Source organism: Mercenaria mercenaria, chromosome 9, assembly GCF_021730395.1.
Source record: "Mercenaria mercenaria strain notata chromosome 9, MADL_Memer_1, whole genome shotgun sequence".
Lineage (NCBI taxonomy): Eukaryota > Metazoa > Mollusca > Bivalvia > Venerida > Veneridae > Mercenaria > Mercenaria mercenaria.
Window position 1 is genome coordinate 73452329 of NC_069369.1, and position 17424 is coordinate 73469752.

Sequence of the window (17424 nt, forward strand, 5' to 3'; positions counted from 1 at the left end):
GTGGGTTTGAACCATGATTTGTGTACAGTAATACCACTTACTTACAGTGCTGTATTACCACTGTGGGCTCAAACCTTGTTAAGTGTATAGTATAACCACTGTGAGCTAAAACAGTGTTTGTTCTGTGCACTAAAACAGTGTTTGGTCAATAGCATTACCACTGTGAGCTAAAACAGCGTTTGGTCAAAGCATTACCACTATGAGCTAAAACTGTGTTTGGTGTGTTGAATTTCCACTGTGAGCTAAACAGTGTTTGGTCTGTAGTATTACCAATCTGAGCTAAAACAGTGCTTGATGTATTGTATTATCACTTTGCTCAAACCGTGTTTGGTGTTAAGAATGACTATTGTGGGCTCAAACCACAACAGTGGGCTCAAACCTTGCTTTGTGTGTAGAATAACCACAGTGGGCTCCAACCGCGATTGGTGTGTAGAATAACCACTGGGCTCAAACCTAGCTTTGTGTGTAGAATTACCACAGTGGACTCAAACCGTGCTTGGTGGGTAGTATTGCCACCATGGGCTCAAACTTTGCTTGGTGAATAGTATTACCACAGTGGACTCAAAAAGTGCTTAGTATGTAGAATTACCACAGTGGGCTCATACCTTGCTTGGTGTGTAGAATTACCATAGTGGACTCAAACTGTGCTTGGTGTGTAGAATTACCACTAAACTGTGCTTGGTGTGTAGAATTACCACACTGGGCTCGAGCTGTTTTTGGTGTGTAGAATCACCACTGTGCTCAAACTGCTTGGTGTGTAGACTTACCACTGTGGGCTGTATATCTGTGCTTGGTGTGTAGAATTACCACAGTGGGTTCAAACTGCTTGGTGTGTAGAATAACAGTGGGCTCAAAAAGTGCTAAGTGTGTAGAATTACCACAGTGGGTTCAAACCGTCCTTTGTGTGTAGAATTACCACAGTGGGCTCAAAAAGTGCGTGGTATATAGCATTACCACAGTAGGCTCAAATTGTGTTTGGTGTGTAGAAATACCGCAATGGGCTCAAACCGTGCTTGGCGTGTAGAATAACCACTGTCGGCTCAAACTGATCTTGGTGTGTAGAATTACCACTGTGGGCTCAAACTGCTTGGTGTGTAGAATTACCACTGGGCTCAAACTGCTTGGTGTGTAGAATTACCACTGTGGGCTCAAACTGTGCTTGGTGTGTAGAATTACCACAGCGGGCTCAAAAAAGTACTTGGTGTGTAGAATTACCACTGTGTTCTCAAACTGTGCTTAGTATGTCGAATTACCACTGTGGGCTGTAACTGTGCTTGGTGTGTATAATTACCACAGTGGGCTCAAACTGTGCTTGGTGAGTAGAATAACCACAGTGGGCTCAAAAAGTGCTTGGTGTGTAGAGTTACCACTGTGGGTTCAAATTGTGCTTGGTGTGTAGTATTACCACTGTGGGCTCAATCCGTGCTTGGTGTGTAGAATAACCACTGTGAGCTCAAACTGATCTTGGTGTGTAGAATTACCACTGGGTGTGAAGAATTACAACAGTGGGCTCAAACCGTGCTTGGTGTGTAGAATTACCATAGTGGGCTCAAACTGTGCTTGGTGTGTAGAATTACCACAGTAGGCTTAAAAAGTGCTTGGTGTGTAGAATTACCACAGCTTGGTGTGTAGAACTACCACAGTGGGCTCAAAAAGTGCTTGGTATGTAGAATTATTACTGTGGGCTCAAACTGCTTGGTGTGTAGAATTACCACAGTGGGCTTAAAAAGTGCTTGGTGTGTAGAATTACCACTGTGGGCTCAGACTGTGCTTGGTGTGTAGAATTACAAAAGTGGGCTTAAACCGTGCTTGGTGTGTAGAATTACCATAGTGGGCTCAAACTGTGCTTGGTGTGTAGAATTACCACAGTGGGCTTAAAAAGTGCTTGGTGTAGAATTACCACAGCTTGGTGTGTAGAATTACCACTGTGGGCTCAAACTGTGCTTGGTGTGTAGAACTACCACAGTGGGCTCAAAAAGTGCTTGGTGTGTAGAATTACTACTGTGGGCTCAAACTGTGCTTGTTGTGTAGAATTACCAAAGTGGGCTTAAAAAGTGCTTGGTGTGTAGAATTACCACAGCTTGGTGTGTAGAATTACCACTGTGGGCGCAAACTGTGCTTGGTGTGTAGAACTACCACAGTGGGCTCAAAAAGTGCTTGGTGTGTAGAATTACTACTGTGGGCTCAAACTGTGCTTGGTGTGTAGAATTACCAAAGTGGGCTTAAAAAGTGCTTGGTGTGTAGAATTACCACTGTGGGCTCAAACTGTGCTTGGTGTGTAGAACTTCCACAGTGGGCTCAAACTGTGCTTGGTGTGTAGAATTACCACTGTGGGCTCAAACTGTGCTTGGTGAATAGAATGATATGAGAAAACAATCACCTGTTGCCTTGCAGGTTTTCCCTGGTGCTCGTCTGTGCCTGAAATATTGTACGCGTGTAAAGAATGGATGTCAGCATACGGCCTAAACTGAAGCTGTCCTGTTATCCGAAAAGATATCCATGTACAAACAACGTGACGGAGTAAAATCACTGTAAATTCAGTATTTTCTTTATTGAATAACTCATGGCAGCGTTAAACAGACATTCTTTTAGTATGTGGACAGGGACCTTGGTAACAACAATTACTTTATAGCTCGCCTGGTTACAAAGTACTAAAATGTGAGCTATTGTAACAGGTAAAGTTGACTCATCACATATTATATAACGTGAAATATGACCTATGCAGCTTTTGAACAAGTAAACACTAATAAATACACGTTTTTAGCTCGACTTTACGAAGTATGGAGAATTGTCCTACTCGACCCGGCATCGGCGTCTTTCCGCGTCCGCACCTTGGTTAAAGTTTTGATGCACTTTCTCTTTATCCCTGTAATTCCTAGATTGTTTTGTTACAAACTTAAAATAAATGTTCCACATCATATGACACAAGGGCCATATCTCTTGCACCAATATTTCGTGAATTATCGCCCCTTTATACTTAGAATTTCAGGTTAAAGTTTTGGTGCACTTGCACTCTATCTCAGTTATTACTAAATGGATTTGATTCAAACTTAAAATAGTTGTTTCACCTTATCACCCACATCGAATGACACAAGGTCCATAACTCTGGCACTAATTTTTCTTGAATTATGCCCCCTTTTTACTTAGAATTTAAGGTTAATTTTGATGAATTTTCGCTATATCTGTTATTACAGAGAGGATTTGACTCAAACTTAAAATAATTGTTCAACATCATCACTCACATAGTATGGCACAAGGACCATAACTATAGCCCCATTATTTCATGAATTATCCCCCCTTTAGAATTTGAGGTTAAAGTTTTTTTATTGGATTTGATTCAAACTTAAGTAGTTGTTCCACATCATCACCCACATCATGTGACACAAGGAGCATCACTCTTGCACCAATACCGGGTATTTCATGAACTATGCCCCCTTCTTGCTTAGAATTATATTTATTTAATGTTTTGATACACTTTATCTCTCTTAGTACTTAATACTTTGGACACAGACTCAAGCTATTGTCCAATATCTTCATCCACATTGGAGTCATTAAACACTCCAGTGACAGCTCCAGCTTCCTCAGATGTGCTAAGTTTCACTATCCAGCATCGAAATAGTCTAGCGCACTGTCTCCTGTGACAGCTCATTTTTTTACCTCTAGTTACATCTACATTCTACGTGCCAAGTAAGTGTGCTACCACCTCCACATCACTGGTATGAAACAGTCTGAGTTGAATCCACGACAGTCACACTTGAAGCGGACAGTACAATTGAGGTTATTATCACCTATCAAATAAATACGAGCAAGTGTGCAGCCAGACCCGGACTCGAACATAGGGTCTCGGTATACTGTTCCACGATGTTCTTCCGTCTGAGCTACCCAGCCGCTGTTTGATATGCCCTTCTTCAAAGAAGGAGGGGTAGATTGTTTTGCTGATGTCGGTCGGTCGGTCCGTAGACCAATCGGTTCCGGACGCTTGGGTCTAGGATCATGAAAGTTGATAGGAAGGTTGGTCATGACCAGCAGATGATCCCCTATTGATTTTGAGATCAGTAGATCAAAAGTCAAGGTCACAGTGACCTGGAACAGTCAAACCATTTCCAGACGATAACTTGAGAACGCTTAGGCCTAGGATCACGAAACTTAAGACGGAGGTTGATCATGACCAGCAGAGGACCCTATAGATTTTGAGATCAGTAGGTCAAAGGTCAAGGTCACAGTGACCCGGAACAGTTAAACCGTTTCCGGACGATAACTGACAACGCTTAGGCCTAAGGTCACGTTGACAGGGCGGTTGGTCATGACCAGCAGATGACCCCTATTGATTTTGAAATCAGTACGTCAATAGGTCAAAGGTCGAGGTCACAGTGACCCGGAACAGTTAAACAACTTGAGAAAGCTTGGACCTAGGATCACGAAACTTAACAGGGAGGTTGATCATGACCAGCAGATGACTCCTATTGATTTTGAGATCAGTAGGTCAAAGGTCAAGGTCACATTGACCCAGAATAGTAGAACTTTTTTGCCAGATAACTAGAGAATGCTTTGGTCTAAAATCACATTTGATATAGAGGTCACTTATTACTTGTAAATGACATAATTATTGATTTGAGGTCAGTACGTCAGTACGTCAAATGCATCAGATGGGGGGCGGTGGGCGGCATTTTTCTTGTTCTATGTCAGAGACCACTAATTCAAAAAAGTATAGGGAACTTACTGGGAATGAGGTAAGTGTATACCTGGGCATAAGGTAATGTTTCTCCGTTCTGATTGGCCAGTCATGTAAACAAACTCAAGAAGTGAGATTTTTTTTTCAAAATGGAATATTTTTACTGCATTTATAGTATTTCATTATACATTTTGACAAAATTTGCTACATTTTGTGTGTATTGAAAAAAAGTTTTATCAAATGAATTTCTCCCGCCATGCCAACGATGTAAACAGGGGGTCATTCACACGAAAATTACTTGAATAAAGTATCACTATTCATATGTTTTTCGTCCGATATTTTGGTGGAACTAAGAACTAAGTTCCAGGAACAACAGGAGCACTTGGTTGTACAAGAACTTCTGGTACTGATAGTACTTGACCTGATCTTTGACTGTTTAGGTCATCTATTATTAACTTCCACATGATGCTGATTATATTGCTGACCAGAAGTTCAGATGAGTTAGCACCAATGAGCTTCAAGGTCATTACACCATCTTCACCTATGACGTCACACAATCTATCAAGGTTATACTGGGGTATGGCTTTGGCATCAATGTCGTCTGCAAGAGCGATTGCCTTCTGGATGTATCTGTACAAATGTGGAATGAATGTTGTTAGATCTATTTAACTTTGAACAAAAATGAAAAAAAAAATGTTTGTTACTGGGTATTGACAACTCTTCCATGTAGATCTAGGCCTATTGCTTGAACCTGTTACATATACAGAGGCTACAATACATCAACCTCATTTTAAGATTATTCAAGGATTTCTCTGTAACATCGGTATCTCTCTTTAATAGTTACATGTTACTTTGTAGGCTATAGCACACAGTTCATGATGCTATAACAATTGTCTTCATTTTAACAGTTACATGTATGATGCCATAACAAGTGTAAGCAACCGAGGGTGCAGCATTAGTTCTTCAGTTTTGCATGAATTCTGGGTGCAATATGTGCTCCTTTTGCATGTAATGTGCACTTTTTGTGTGTATAGCATACACTTGGGTGTTATTATATACACATTAAGTATTTTTTGTAAGGTTAAGTATCAATTGTGTGTAAACAAAGACACCAAACACTTTGTCAGAATGTAATCTAGTTTTGTGTTCATAAAGTATAAATTCCAACTGTTCAAATCGTATTGTAGTTTAAAAAAACATTGATTTGTCAAAGAATCTTTAAACTTTTTCAGTTTCGTAAGCCGCTATTTATTAACCCTTACCATGCTGGACACAATTGGTTTTGCCTTTGCGACCAGTGTAGATCATGATCAACCTGCACATCCGTGCAGTCTGATCAAGATCTGCACTGTTCGCTATTCAGCCAGTATCTTTTTTGGTAAGCACCCCTTTTAAACAGTTAATGGTACTGTCCAAATTGGAAGATGGACAAGTTCATTATAGAAATTCAGCAAGGTAAGAGCTAATTACATAGATCTATCAGATTGCTAAAAGTGGATTTTCAACCATAATGTCATACTGTCAATCTTGGGAATTGTATTACTGACATTTAATTTTTAAAAAAGTCTCTATTGTGTGCTATAGCTATAAACAGAATTACTGTGAAATGAATACTTCAAAGAAATAAACTGTCTGTATGAACATGAAGACATTAATTAACACAGAAATTAACTACTTACCGCTTACGAAAAACTGGTATGATGGTTTTAATCAACCATAAGACGAGACTCAGGCAGGTTACTATGGCAACAAATAGAAGCCAAACCCATAGGAACATGTAAACATACTCATTGAAGAAGTTGGCTGTAAGATTACATTGAACGGTGTGATGATGAATATTCGCAAACTGTCGTATTTCAAAAACACACAGAATTTCTCGTGGAAAGTTAGGTGAGTGTTTCCAGAGGGTAGCATTGTTTTCAAAAAGATTTCCCATAATAACATCGCCATATGAAGTAGAATTGTCGATTGGAGGATCACTTGTTTTCAAGAAGTTGTCTATAAGACACATTTGTGCTACCACGTTCACACAATACAGAATCTTAACAATCAGCACGAGCAACGAAAGCAGTCTCCATGGCAACCAGTTTACGAATTGACTACACCAGTTGAACAAGTATCGTTCAATCTGTCTGCAAAGAATGTCGCGTTCTTGAAGACTCATATTCTTATATCCACTGGTTAAACCAGATATCTTTTCAAAGCTTACACCAGAATAACCGTGAAGAATGTACATAAGAAGATTGGGCAGCTTGAACAGTAGAGCTTGGAAACAAAGGATTATGGGTAGCCACTGGTAGAATGTTCTCGTTGTTGACATTTTAGTTCGCAGACTGTCACTCATTTCGATTGGGTCTGATTCTACCCATGGTTTTAGGTTTTGACCAGCAATGTATCCAGGGAACGTGATGTTGAACATCTCCATTATTTCCTCTTCGGCTTTTTCTTGGTCACGTGGGTAGTGAATAAAGTAACTATTCCAGCATGTTGCCTCCGCATAGTTCCACCAGCTGTCTGTAAATACAGCTGGTACCCAGCAGTTTATCGCTTTGTTATAACCCTGCTTCAAGCTGATTATGCTTGCAAAGAGGAGCAGAAGACCAAAGGTCCAGAAATGGTTCAGTCGGTCTGCAAAATCTTCTAGTGTGCTTCCTCTGCCAATAAGCCATTTATATAGTCCTTTATTTACAGTCGGCATATTCTGTTACAGTATTGTCTAAAAAATATGACAATCATCAATTACGAATTTTTCAGTGAATCGTTGATTTATTACTTAAGGGTGAAATATCTGGTAATTTCATCTTGAAAAAATATTGCATATAATTATACGTGTGATGCCTTTTTCCCAAAACTACTTCAATTTAACATGAAAAAATATTTTTTATTTCATGTTTTGCATTTTAACACCAAACTAAAAATTGCATTGAAACTAACGTGTTTTTAAAATATATAAAAATGAACAAATGTAGATATTCAGACATTTTCAAACACATAGTTCTTATTACGGTAAAATAGCAGTCTTATTTTGTGAGCAGTTCAGATAATGATAGTTAGAAATAATGAAGAACGATAGTCTACACTGGCCACAGTTAGTACTTTACATTAGAATGAATACTGATAGCTTTAAATAACTTTTCTTTATGAAGCGAGAATTACCTCCCTTTATGACGCAGAGAAATTGCTCATATTCTGCGAAGTTATATCTTTTATGGTGTAAGATGTAAATGAGGAATGCACTCCCTCATTTTTTTTTTTAGTTTTTAGTTTAATAATCTATAATATTGAAACAATCTTAAAGGTATATTATACCCGAATTTCGTATCTGAACAAATTAACACTTATTACATATAGTTTATGTAAATAAGAAATTAACAGTTCTAGGTTAAAGGTCAGTAATTCAAATCCTTCTTTGTTTCATATAAAAAACGACAACTTCATGTCGTCTTTACGTATCTTTAGAGAACATCACTTTTTCCTACACCAATTTTTCATGAAAGTTCTATCACAAATTAACGAAAAAATGAAAAGAAAATAGGGGGTTGAATAGTTCCTAGTGAAATGCCAGTCAGTTGTGGTCTGCTACCCTAAAAATGGCGCATATTTGCTCTCCTCCGCGCAATAAACACCTACTTCCGGTTTCGATCTGCAAAACTTGCCATGTGGGTTGTATGAACATGAAAACCGTCTCATTTCATGCAGAATGTATTCTAGTAGCGAAAAAGTGTGATTAAAGCACTCGTTCTACACGAATTTGCGCAGAAAGTGGGAAAATTAGGATCTATTTATTATGGACTTCTTCCGACTACACCACGGAAGCACATTTTCGACCGAATTACTGACCTTATTCCTATAAGAAATGTTTCTTATCAAATTTCACACCATTTTCATCTCTATTTCCAAGAAAGATGTAATACCATTCATATTGCCAAGTTTCATTGTGAAATTCCGAGATTTTGGAGAAATATAGACATTTAATAGAAGCCACCCCATACCCATTTACAGGGCTAAATTTTGGCCTTATGGACCTTTTATTGTATATTTTGGTAAAAGTTTCACTTTTTTTGCATCATTTTTCACTGGGATTCTGAAATATCATTCATTCCGTCATGAATAAGACCCAGAAGGATGCATTTTGTGCATTTTCTGACATTCTGGAGACAAAGTATTGGCTCTTAAATCCCAGAAATCGCTGCTGAAATAGACGCATCTACATAAAATAAGGTCAAAATTCAAAATTTTTCAAATTTCATTATTATTTTGCATTGGGAACAGTCTTTTATATCATATACAACCGATTTATGGCTATAAAGACTAATTACGATGTGTTTCGAGAATAGTCTTATTTCAGCTCTTATAGGTTAAAGGTCAGTAATTCAAATCCTTCTTTGTTTCATATAAAAAACGACAACTTCATGTCGTCTTTACGTATCTTTAGAGAACATCACTTTTTCCTACACCAATTTTTCATGAAAGTTCTATCACAAATTAACGAAAAAATGAAAAGAAAATAGGGGGTTGAATAGTTCCTAGTGAAATGCCAGTCAGTTGTGGTCTGCTACCCTAAAAATGGCGCATATTTGCTCTCCTCCGCGCAATAAACACCTACTTCCGGTTTCGATCTGCAAAACTTGCCATGTGGGTTGTATGAACATGAAAACCGTCTCATTTCATGCAGAATGTATTCTAGTAGCGAAAAAGTGTGATTAAAGCACTCGTTCTACACGAATTTGCGCAGAAAATGGGAAAATTAGGATCTATTTATTATGGACTTCTTTCGACTACACCACGGAAGCACATTTTCGACCGAATTACTGACCTTATTCCTCTATGCATTTTTAATAGTTAAAATAGTACACACTGTATATATGTGTAGATAAACACCTAGTATAACTGTGTACAGCCACTGAAAAATCTGGAAGTTTTTTTTAAACAATCGTCTGTTACTGCATGACTTAAGATATGAATGTAGCTCTACACGAAGAATTAATTTATGTGTTTAGTAATGTTAAATACAGGATAAAAAATTATGAGGATTTTAAACATTTGATGTAAATAGGTAAAGATAAAATAATTTATTGAACTATCTTTAAATAAATCTAGTAAGTACATGTAAGCCAGTGATGCAATAATTACTGTGCAAGTCGCCCCATGAGTCTGTAATTCTTACTACATGACTCGCATAATAATCATATTGTAACATTTTGTCGCTCTTGTTTAAAATTGTAATTTATAATGAAATTTAAAAGAACAGAAACATTATAATATTCTTGTTAAAAAACATGGCACAAGTGTTTTATATACTCATGCATTGTGATTTGTAAAATAAAACAGTATTTTCAAATTACACTTTTTGTGTGAAACATTTGAAAATATTTACTTACCGGCACCAGCTTTTAAATATTTCCTTTCCGATATCTAGAGCTAATAACTAGATTCTTCGGAATGTTCTGAGAAAACTCTCTTGGTGTAAAGATAAAATAGCTAGCTGAATTTTTCCGTAGAAAACTCATAAATTGATGGAAGAAGCAAGGAATGAAATAGGTTAATAGCAACATCTCAGCTGGAATATTAATCTTATTTTGTATTTCAGCCTTGGGATACAATGAATATCTGCTAATAAGCAACCCATAATGTAACTCTTATAAGAGGGGGGAGTTTTTTGAGGCCGTCAGCAATATACGGTATAAAAATTTCTGTTTTATGCAATATACATCTTGCCGCTGGGGAGCAACGCATTTTCAGAATTCACTTATTAATGACATTAATATTGCTTTGCTTTAAAAATGATGGAGGTGGGGGTGGGGGTGGTAAATATGTAAATATGGGAGTGTATACATATGGGCGGTGCATTTTAATATGCCTTGAATTCGAGACCGGCTACTGTGGTTATGTTTTTGTGGTTTTTGTGCCCCCTTGTTTTTTTTCTTTGTGAAGTGTGTGTGTGGGGGGTGGGGGGGGGGGGGGGGGGGTTGAAGCGGGGAGGGCACTAAGAGTCTTAGTTCGTCCGTCTATCCACACTATCCACACTTTTCTTTAAACGACATGTCCCCTGAAACACTGTGGTGAAGTTGATAAAATTTTGCCCTGATATTCATGGGATGGCCTTCTTCAAAAATTGTTCAAAGGGTTAAAAGCTAAAAATAGAAAACTCTTCAAAAGACTTTTCTCCTAAACTGCTGGACTGATTTTGGAATAATATCACACAGATGATCCTTGTATGACCCTCTACTAGGTTTGTTCAAATTTTTTTCACATTAAACAGAAATTAAAAAAAATCATCGATCCACTTGAATAATATCCTTCTGGAAAGTGTAGACTCAGCGGGGTTTACGCATTCGCTGATACTTTGCCACTTGAGTATGTCAACAGTAATTGTGTCTGGTTCATTCTTTAAAATAGACATGTTTGTAGCAATTTTGCGATTATGTTAAATGGGACAAAGTCTTTTATAAAAACGGTATGGTTTCCTTTAAAGTTAGAAATGGGAATTGTATCAAATTTGCTAAAGTGTATGATTAATTTCGATGATGTACGTTAGAAATTGAAAATGCATTGACCGGAGTTGATTATTAAGTTTATATTTACTATTAATTGTCTGTGTTTCGTGAAATCTTCAAACATGGAACAGTTCATACAAAAATTATTGTTGTTGTATTTTGGGCGTTTGAACTCTAAATTTGGTTGGTCCTTTTGGACAAACGAATGATAAAACTTATCTGCTAAAAGTTCTTGTGGACCTGTCAAGTGGTAAATGACGTTCATCTGCATATGATTGAGAAACGCCTTTATCTTGTAATATAAAACACTCATTATTTCATCGCCTTTTATGGCATTTCATCCAGATTTTTAATACTTCGGCAGAATATTTATTCGTAGGATAGATTCAGGATAACGACTGACGTACTTCTTGTTACGTTGAAGCTGCATTTCGCTAAGTATGGACGATGGGCAAAGTATAATGCAAGCTGGTAATGTCGACATTGGCACTTGCGAAGACAGAAACGGATCAGTCGCGTTCAGGCGTTCCAGTATTAATTTGTCTACTTTCTCGTTTCCGGTCGTCCTGAAGCCGTCATCGTCCTGCAGTCCATATATCTTCTATTGTGTCTAGAGTACTTTCTTTAAGGAATGATTTTCCTAATCATCGACTCCTTCAAACACCTCTAAGTTTATGCCGTTGTTAAGAAGCAGGCATATGTCTCTTACATTCTCTTCTTTATTTATATAATATGAATTTGCGGTTTTCACATTCATTTCAGGTTCAGCTGTTGTTTTTGGTTTCACATCTTTCTTGAAGGCTACCAGCAGCTCAGCACAAACTCCATTACAAGTTTGATTACACGGCAAGTAACTTAATACTATATTCACGAAGATATTTTGACGTGAATGCATTCTTTGAGAAAATGTAGCTAGCAGGACCGTTTCAGCCAGCATGTTTACTAGGAGGTTTTCCCCATTTGGATGTGGGAGGGGAGGGAAACATTTTCTTTTGTCTCACTGTTAAGTTGGCTATCGCTTGTGCAGTTGCAGCCTAATCATCATCCTCGTCATCATCACCATCTTCTACTCATCCTTCTTTAGTTTGTTCTTCGTATTTCAAGAGCAGTAAAGTGTCTTTCCTGTGGGCCATTCTGGTGAAGATTGTTTATACTGGCCTAGATGACAAAAATATTTCTTCACTTTATCTAGCGATAATCTTTACCTAGCAACGAGAATTTGTGCACATGCGGTTTGTTGCAAGGCCAGAGTTACGGCCTTTGTCAAAACAAACATGCATGAAGGGCATTAAAGTTAGTTTGTGTCCCAGATATCTGAAGAAGTATTTTACCTGGAGTCTTAAAATGTAAGAGGATTGTTACATAGCATTTTAAGTTGTACACCAGTTGGGGTGGTATTCATAAAACTCCTAAGGGATTTTTTTTCCTAAGGGACTAACTAAGGGAAAAGTTCCAAAGCATTTTGTGGACAATCGTCGAGATAGTTGGAATGTCTAACAGTATTGTCACATAGAGTCTGGCATAGTTATGAAGATTATCAATAAATCTTATAAAGTCTTCACTTTTCTTTTGTGCTATGTTGCTTAGGAAATGTTAAGGTATTAGATCACTAATACAGAACCTCCTTTTTGAAGAGTATTCAATTCCTACCATAAGCCTACTTTTACTGCAATTCTTAGGGGGTCGTAGGTTCAAGCCCTAATGGGACCAAATTTTTTTTCCCTTATTTTCCTTTTCTTCTAGTAAGTTTTTACTTCTTTTAAGACTTATTATTGATTTTTTGTACAAAAAATGGAAAAAAGATGATTCTTATAAGCGATTTCTTGGTGTTCAAAGTGAATTTACTACTTAAACAGAAGGGGTAGAGTTACACATCTTTAAAAATATTGAGTTACACGCGGTGAAAGTTCTTTATTTTGCTTTCACTCTTAGATTATATATTGTGGAAGAAACTTAGGTAGGTTTTACGTCTGCCATAAGGTTATTTTTAAATGGAGTAAGCAAAATTCAAAACAGAAACACAGCATTCAACATTATTTTTTTCAATGTTGAAGTATGAATTCTGTCTCATTAAATCCGTTTAACTTGAGGCACCGTAGAAAAAATGATATTGACATTTTTATTTTGTGTTTTATAATTGTTTACCAATAGTTTCATGTTTCTTTTATTAAAATTAATGGTAAAATGAGTTCTCTGCAAACGTTTTGGATAGTGCTATCACTTTGAAATTTGTCTCTACTTGAGCTTTTGGACATACCATAAGTTAATACAAAATTTATAAAAAACGGCACAGTAAAAGTTGTTTAAAACTTGCAACATAGTGCAAAACACAGTTATCTTTCAGAATATACCAAGCAAAGGCCATTTTGTAAAAATTACTATTAGTGACCTAATACCTTAAGGATTTTCCTAAGTTTCTTTAGGAGCTTTATGAATACGGGCTCTGGTGTTCTGTTTGTAATTTCACTCAGCCAAACCAGAGTTATTGTCATTGGCTTAGTGTAAAATAGACATAAAGTGCTTACAATTTTTGTTGCATATGTTTTAAAAATATTGCACCTAGATTCATGAAACCATGTACAGTGACAGGAAATGGAGGCACCAGTGTCTTACGGACACTAATCTAGTAATCTTATAGTATATAATGTTAAAAAGTATAAAATTGCATTTGATGGAATATTCTTTATTGATAAAAGCAAAAATATTGACATCTTTTATGTGTCATCAGATATGCTAAAACCGCCTCGGTAGCCTAGTGGTAGAGCGTCCGCTTCGAGTGCGGGAGGTCGTGGGTTCTATCCCCGGCCGCGTCATACCAAAGACGTAAAAAAATGGTACTAGTAGCTTCCTCGCTTGGCGTTCAGTATTAAGAGGATAGTGCTATGACTGGTCAGCCCGGTGTCAGTATAATGTGACTGGGTGGGGTATCATGCCACGTGTCTACGGTGTGATATTCCAGTGAGGCAGCACTATAAAGTTGGGCATTGTGCTCACTGCTACAAGTAGACACTGTAGTTTATATGACTGAAAAATTGTTGAGCAAGACGTTAAAGCCAAACACACACACACACACACACACACACACACACAAGATTATGCTAAAATACCATTTTATCTTTACTGTTGGTTACAAAATCGAAATTTATTATAATAAGTTTTGATCGAAACAGCTATCAACAGATGTGTTTATGAACGTTATGATTAGCTCTTGAAGTAAGCAAACTATCAAGTTTTTATAACACTCTGTATACTATGTTTCAGGGTTGCTTCTCATATGGCCATAAGTGTGTTCAAATGTCACAGTATTTTTGTAACAAAACTCTACCCTAATAGTTTGAGACTGGCCTTAAACATTTAATACACGCAATAAAATAATAAATTATAGCGTTTTTTGACTGATACGTTTATTTAAATTTTCAGGGTGTTTTTTGCGTCAACTCTAAAAAAAGGTCTGTTTTGAAAATTGATACGATTATTTTTGTATAGGATACATTCGCGTCGCTGTCTTAAATGTAGATTACTTACCAAATGAGCATAAAACTACGGTCAGGGACCCGTGAAACTGAATAATGGTCTACAAGGCAATGTGTATTGAAAAATTAATATCCCTTCGATGACCATCACGGGTGGTAAACGCGCAATCAAATTCCCGCTGGGAATGCGCTTAAAATGGGTTGCGCGGCGTCCGGTGCTGGTGTTGCGCATCAATATATACAAAATCGAGGTAGGTGGGTTTTCGTTTTTGTAAATAATCACACATTTACGAGTGTTTTCGAAAAAAGCAAAATGCTATTCGACACAAAAATAAAGATCATATGTGTGAAATACCAGCCTATTAATTCACGAAAACTCTGCTGGCTCGAACTGTCAAAAAGTATGGAATCGTGAAAAATGCAAATTTTCTGACTCTTGTGCCTTCTTTCTGGAAATGTGACGCTTATAATGATCAAACACATGTAAAACAGTCATGAATATCACATACACATGAATAAAATGTTGTTTAAGATTAGCAAAAAATAATCGGAAATGGGGTTGCGCGTATACATTACATAATCAAATAGTCCTTTTTACATCCCAATAGTTTTTACAATGTCCTTGTTTCCTGCTTATGTTATTTTTTTATTTATTTAGTTTTTGGCAAGAAAACTCCTTTGTAGTCAGAGTCCTTAGCAGTTTACGGCCAACACTATGCCTAAAGTACGCATAAAGATCATTCATTGGAATGTTTGCTAAAACGATACATTCAACGCAGACACTAAGTATTTGCTGTTCATATTGAGGTTAAAACATTTGTACCATTTGACTTCTAATGTTCTTAATCAGCATTACAGCGGGAAACATGATGTTGGCTTTTTGGGTTTAGAGCCGTTTTCAACGGTGTTTCAGTTAAGTTTGGGTCGGCAGTTAACCTAGCCAGAGATTCGGTACCCTTAGTAACCTATTTTCCGTATGTGCCAACTTCTCCACATGAACCAGAGTTGGAGGACAAATGATTTTAGACTCAATGTATTTTATCATAGTGGAGACCATACGCCTCACCCGAGGGTCGGACTCATAACCCTGCGATACGTAGATCTGCTCTCTCCCTAATTATTGCTGTTACGTATACGTGCGACCTGTGTAGCAACATTTCAGCAGAAAGACATCTTGCAATAACAATACTCCGACAGAAGAGTGTCCAGAAATACAGAGAAACTTCACTAGCAGCACTCCTTAACCATGGAATATTAGATTTGTGTAAATGCAGTCAGCGAATGTTAGCACACGTTGCCCATTTGTTTGTTTGCTAACTGCCATGTAATTATGCAAATGATATAGACAATGATAATAGCGCAGTTTAAAATATAGTACGTATGCATGTTTTCCTCATGACTGTGTTTCCATAATAATTGCACTAACATTTCTAAGGTGCACTGTACCATTGGTAGGTACGTACGATGATACAATACATGTCTAACTTTATCTCCGATGGAATCCAAATCATGGTCCCATTCTTCTTGAAATAATTCAGGCAATTATTTCCATTGAAACGATACAGTTATACGCAAACTTGTTGTGCAGTCAAATACCGGATACGTGACAGAAAAGTTTGACATTATGATGTATACGAGCAACACCATTCCCGGGGCGCAACCCCATTCCCGATGATTTTTTGTCCCGTAAGCAGGATTTGAAACAAATAATTGTAATATTCTTTACTTTATAACAGTTGGGCTATCATAAAAAGCATCAGATGTCCTCAGTTTAGGCATATGAGGTCAGAAACTGCCATTTTTGTTGATTTCATACTTTTTTCACGCTTCAAGTCGCCAGAGTTTTTGTGATAATAGAGCCGAATCATATATTACAAACCAGATATTTTACACATATGATGTATTATGCTAATTCAGTGGGAATTGGATTGCGCGTTTACCACCCGTGACCATTACAGTTTTAAACGAATGTCGCTTCAGATATTTTTTTTTAAAAAAAGAAAGAAAAAAGAAAAGAAAATACTTCCATTAAATCTGCAGAGCCTCGTTACCACATAAACAGTTAACCTAGATCATCACCAATGATCTTACTACTCTGACAATAAATATATAACTTTATTATGTATTATGCCAATTCTGGCCCATGTACATGCATCAATATAACATAATCACAGAAGAAATAACAATGCAACTATACAAGATTTGTAAGCAAGATGACAATAAATATATCAAAAGATGAACACTTCATACCAAATGCATGTTATATCTTTGAGAGAGGGAGAGACTGTGATAGCATTATTTAACATTATGACAAATATCAATTGTTACATCATAATACAGACTTTTTATCCCCCCGCCAAAGGCGAAGGGGATATTAGAAATGCTCTCCGTCCGTGCGTGTGTCCGTCCGTCCGTGTGTCCGCAACGATCTTTGTCCGGAGCATAACTCCAAAAGTACTGGAGGGATTTTCTTCAAACTTCATACACTGATAGAACACATTGGGAGGAAGTGCAGTGTGCAAGAACAATAACTCTACCTTGCTTATTTTTTGAGTTATGCCCCTTTATCTTATTTTCTTAAAAAAATTTGTCCGGAGCATAACTTCAAAAGTACTGGAGGGATTTTCTTCAAACTTCATACACTGATAGAACACATTGGGAGGAAGTGCAATGTGCAAGAACAATAACTCTGCCTTGCCTATTTTTTGAGTTATTCCCCTTTATCATATTTTCTTAAAAAAATTTGTCCGTAGCATATCTTTTTAATGCATGGAGGGATTTT

General features: G+C 37.2%; 1 protein-coding gene across 1 annotated transcript; it reads right to left on the reverse strand.

The window, feature by feature from the left end:
- Positions 1–4822: 4822 nt before the first annotated feature.
- Positions 4823–10168, reverse strand: LOC123548131 (innexin unc-9-like). Its single transcript, XM_045335365.2, has 3 exons — positions 10054–10168; positions 6352–7388; positions 4823–5302 (listed from the first exon to the last, which is right to left on the reverse strand). The coding sequence occupies exons 2-3, from the start codon at positions 7368–7370 to the stop codon at positions 5029–5031; spliced, it is 1293 nt and encodes a 430-aa protein (XP_045191300.2). The 5' UTR covers positions 7371–7388; positions 10054–10168; the 3' UTR covers positions 4823–5028.
- Positions 10169–17424: the final 7256 nt, after the last annotated feature.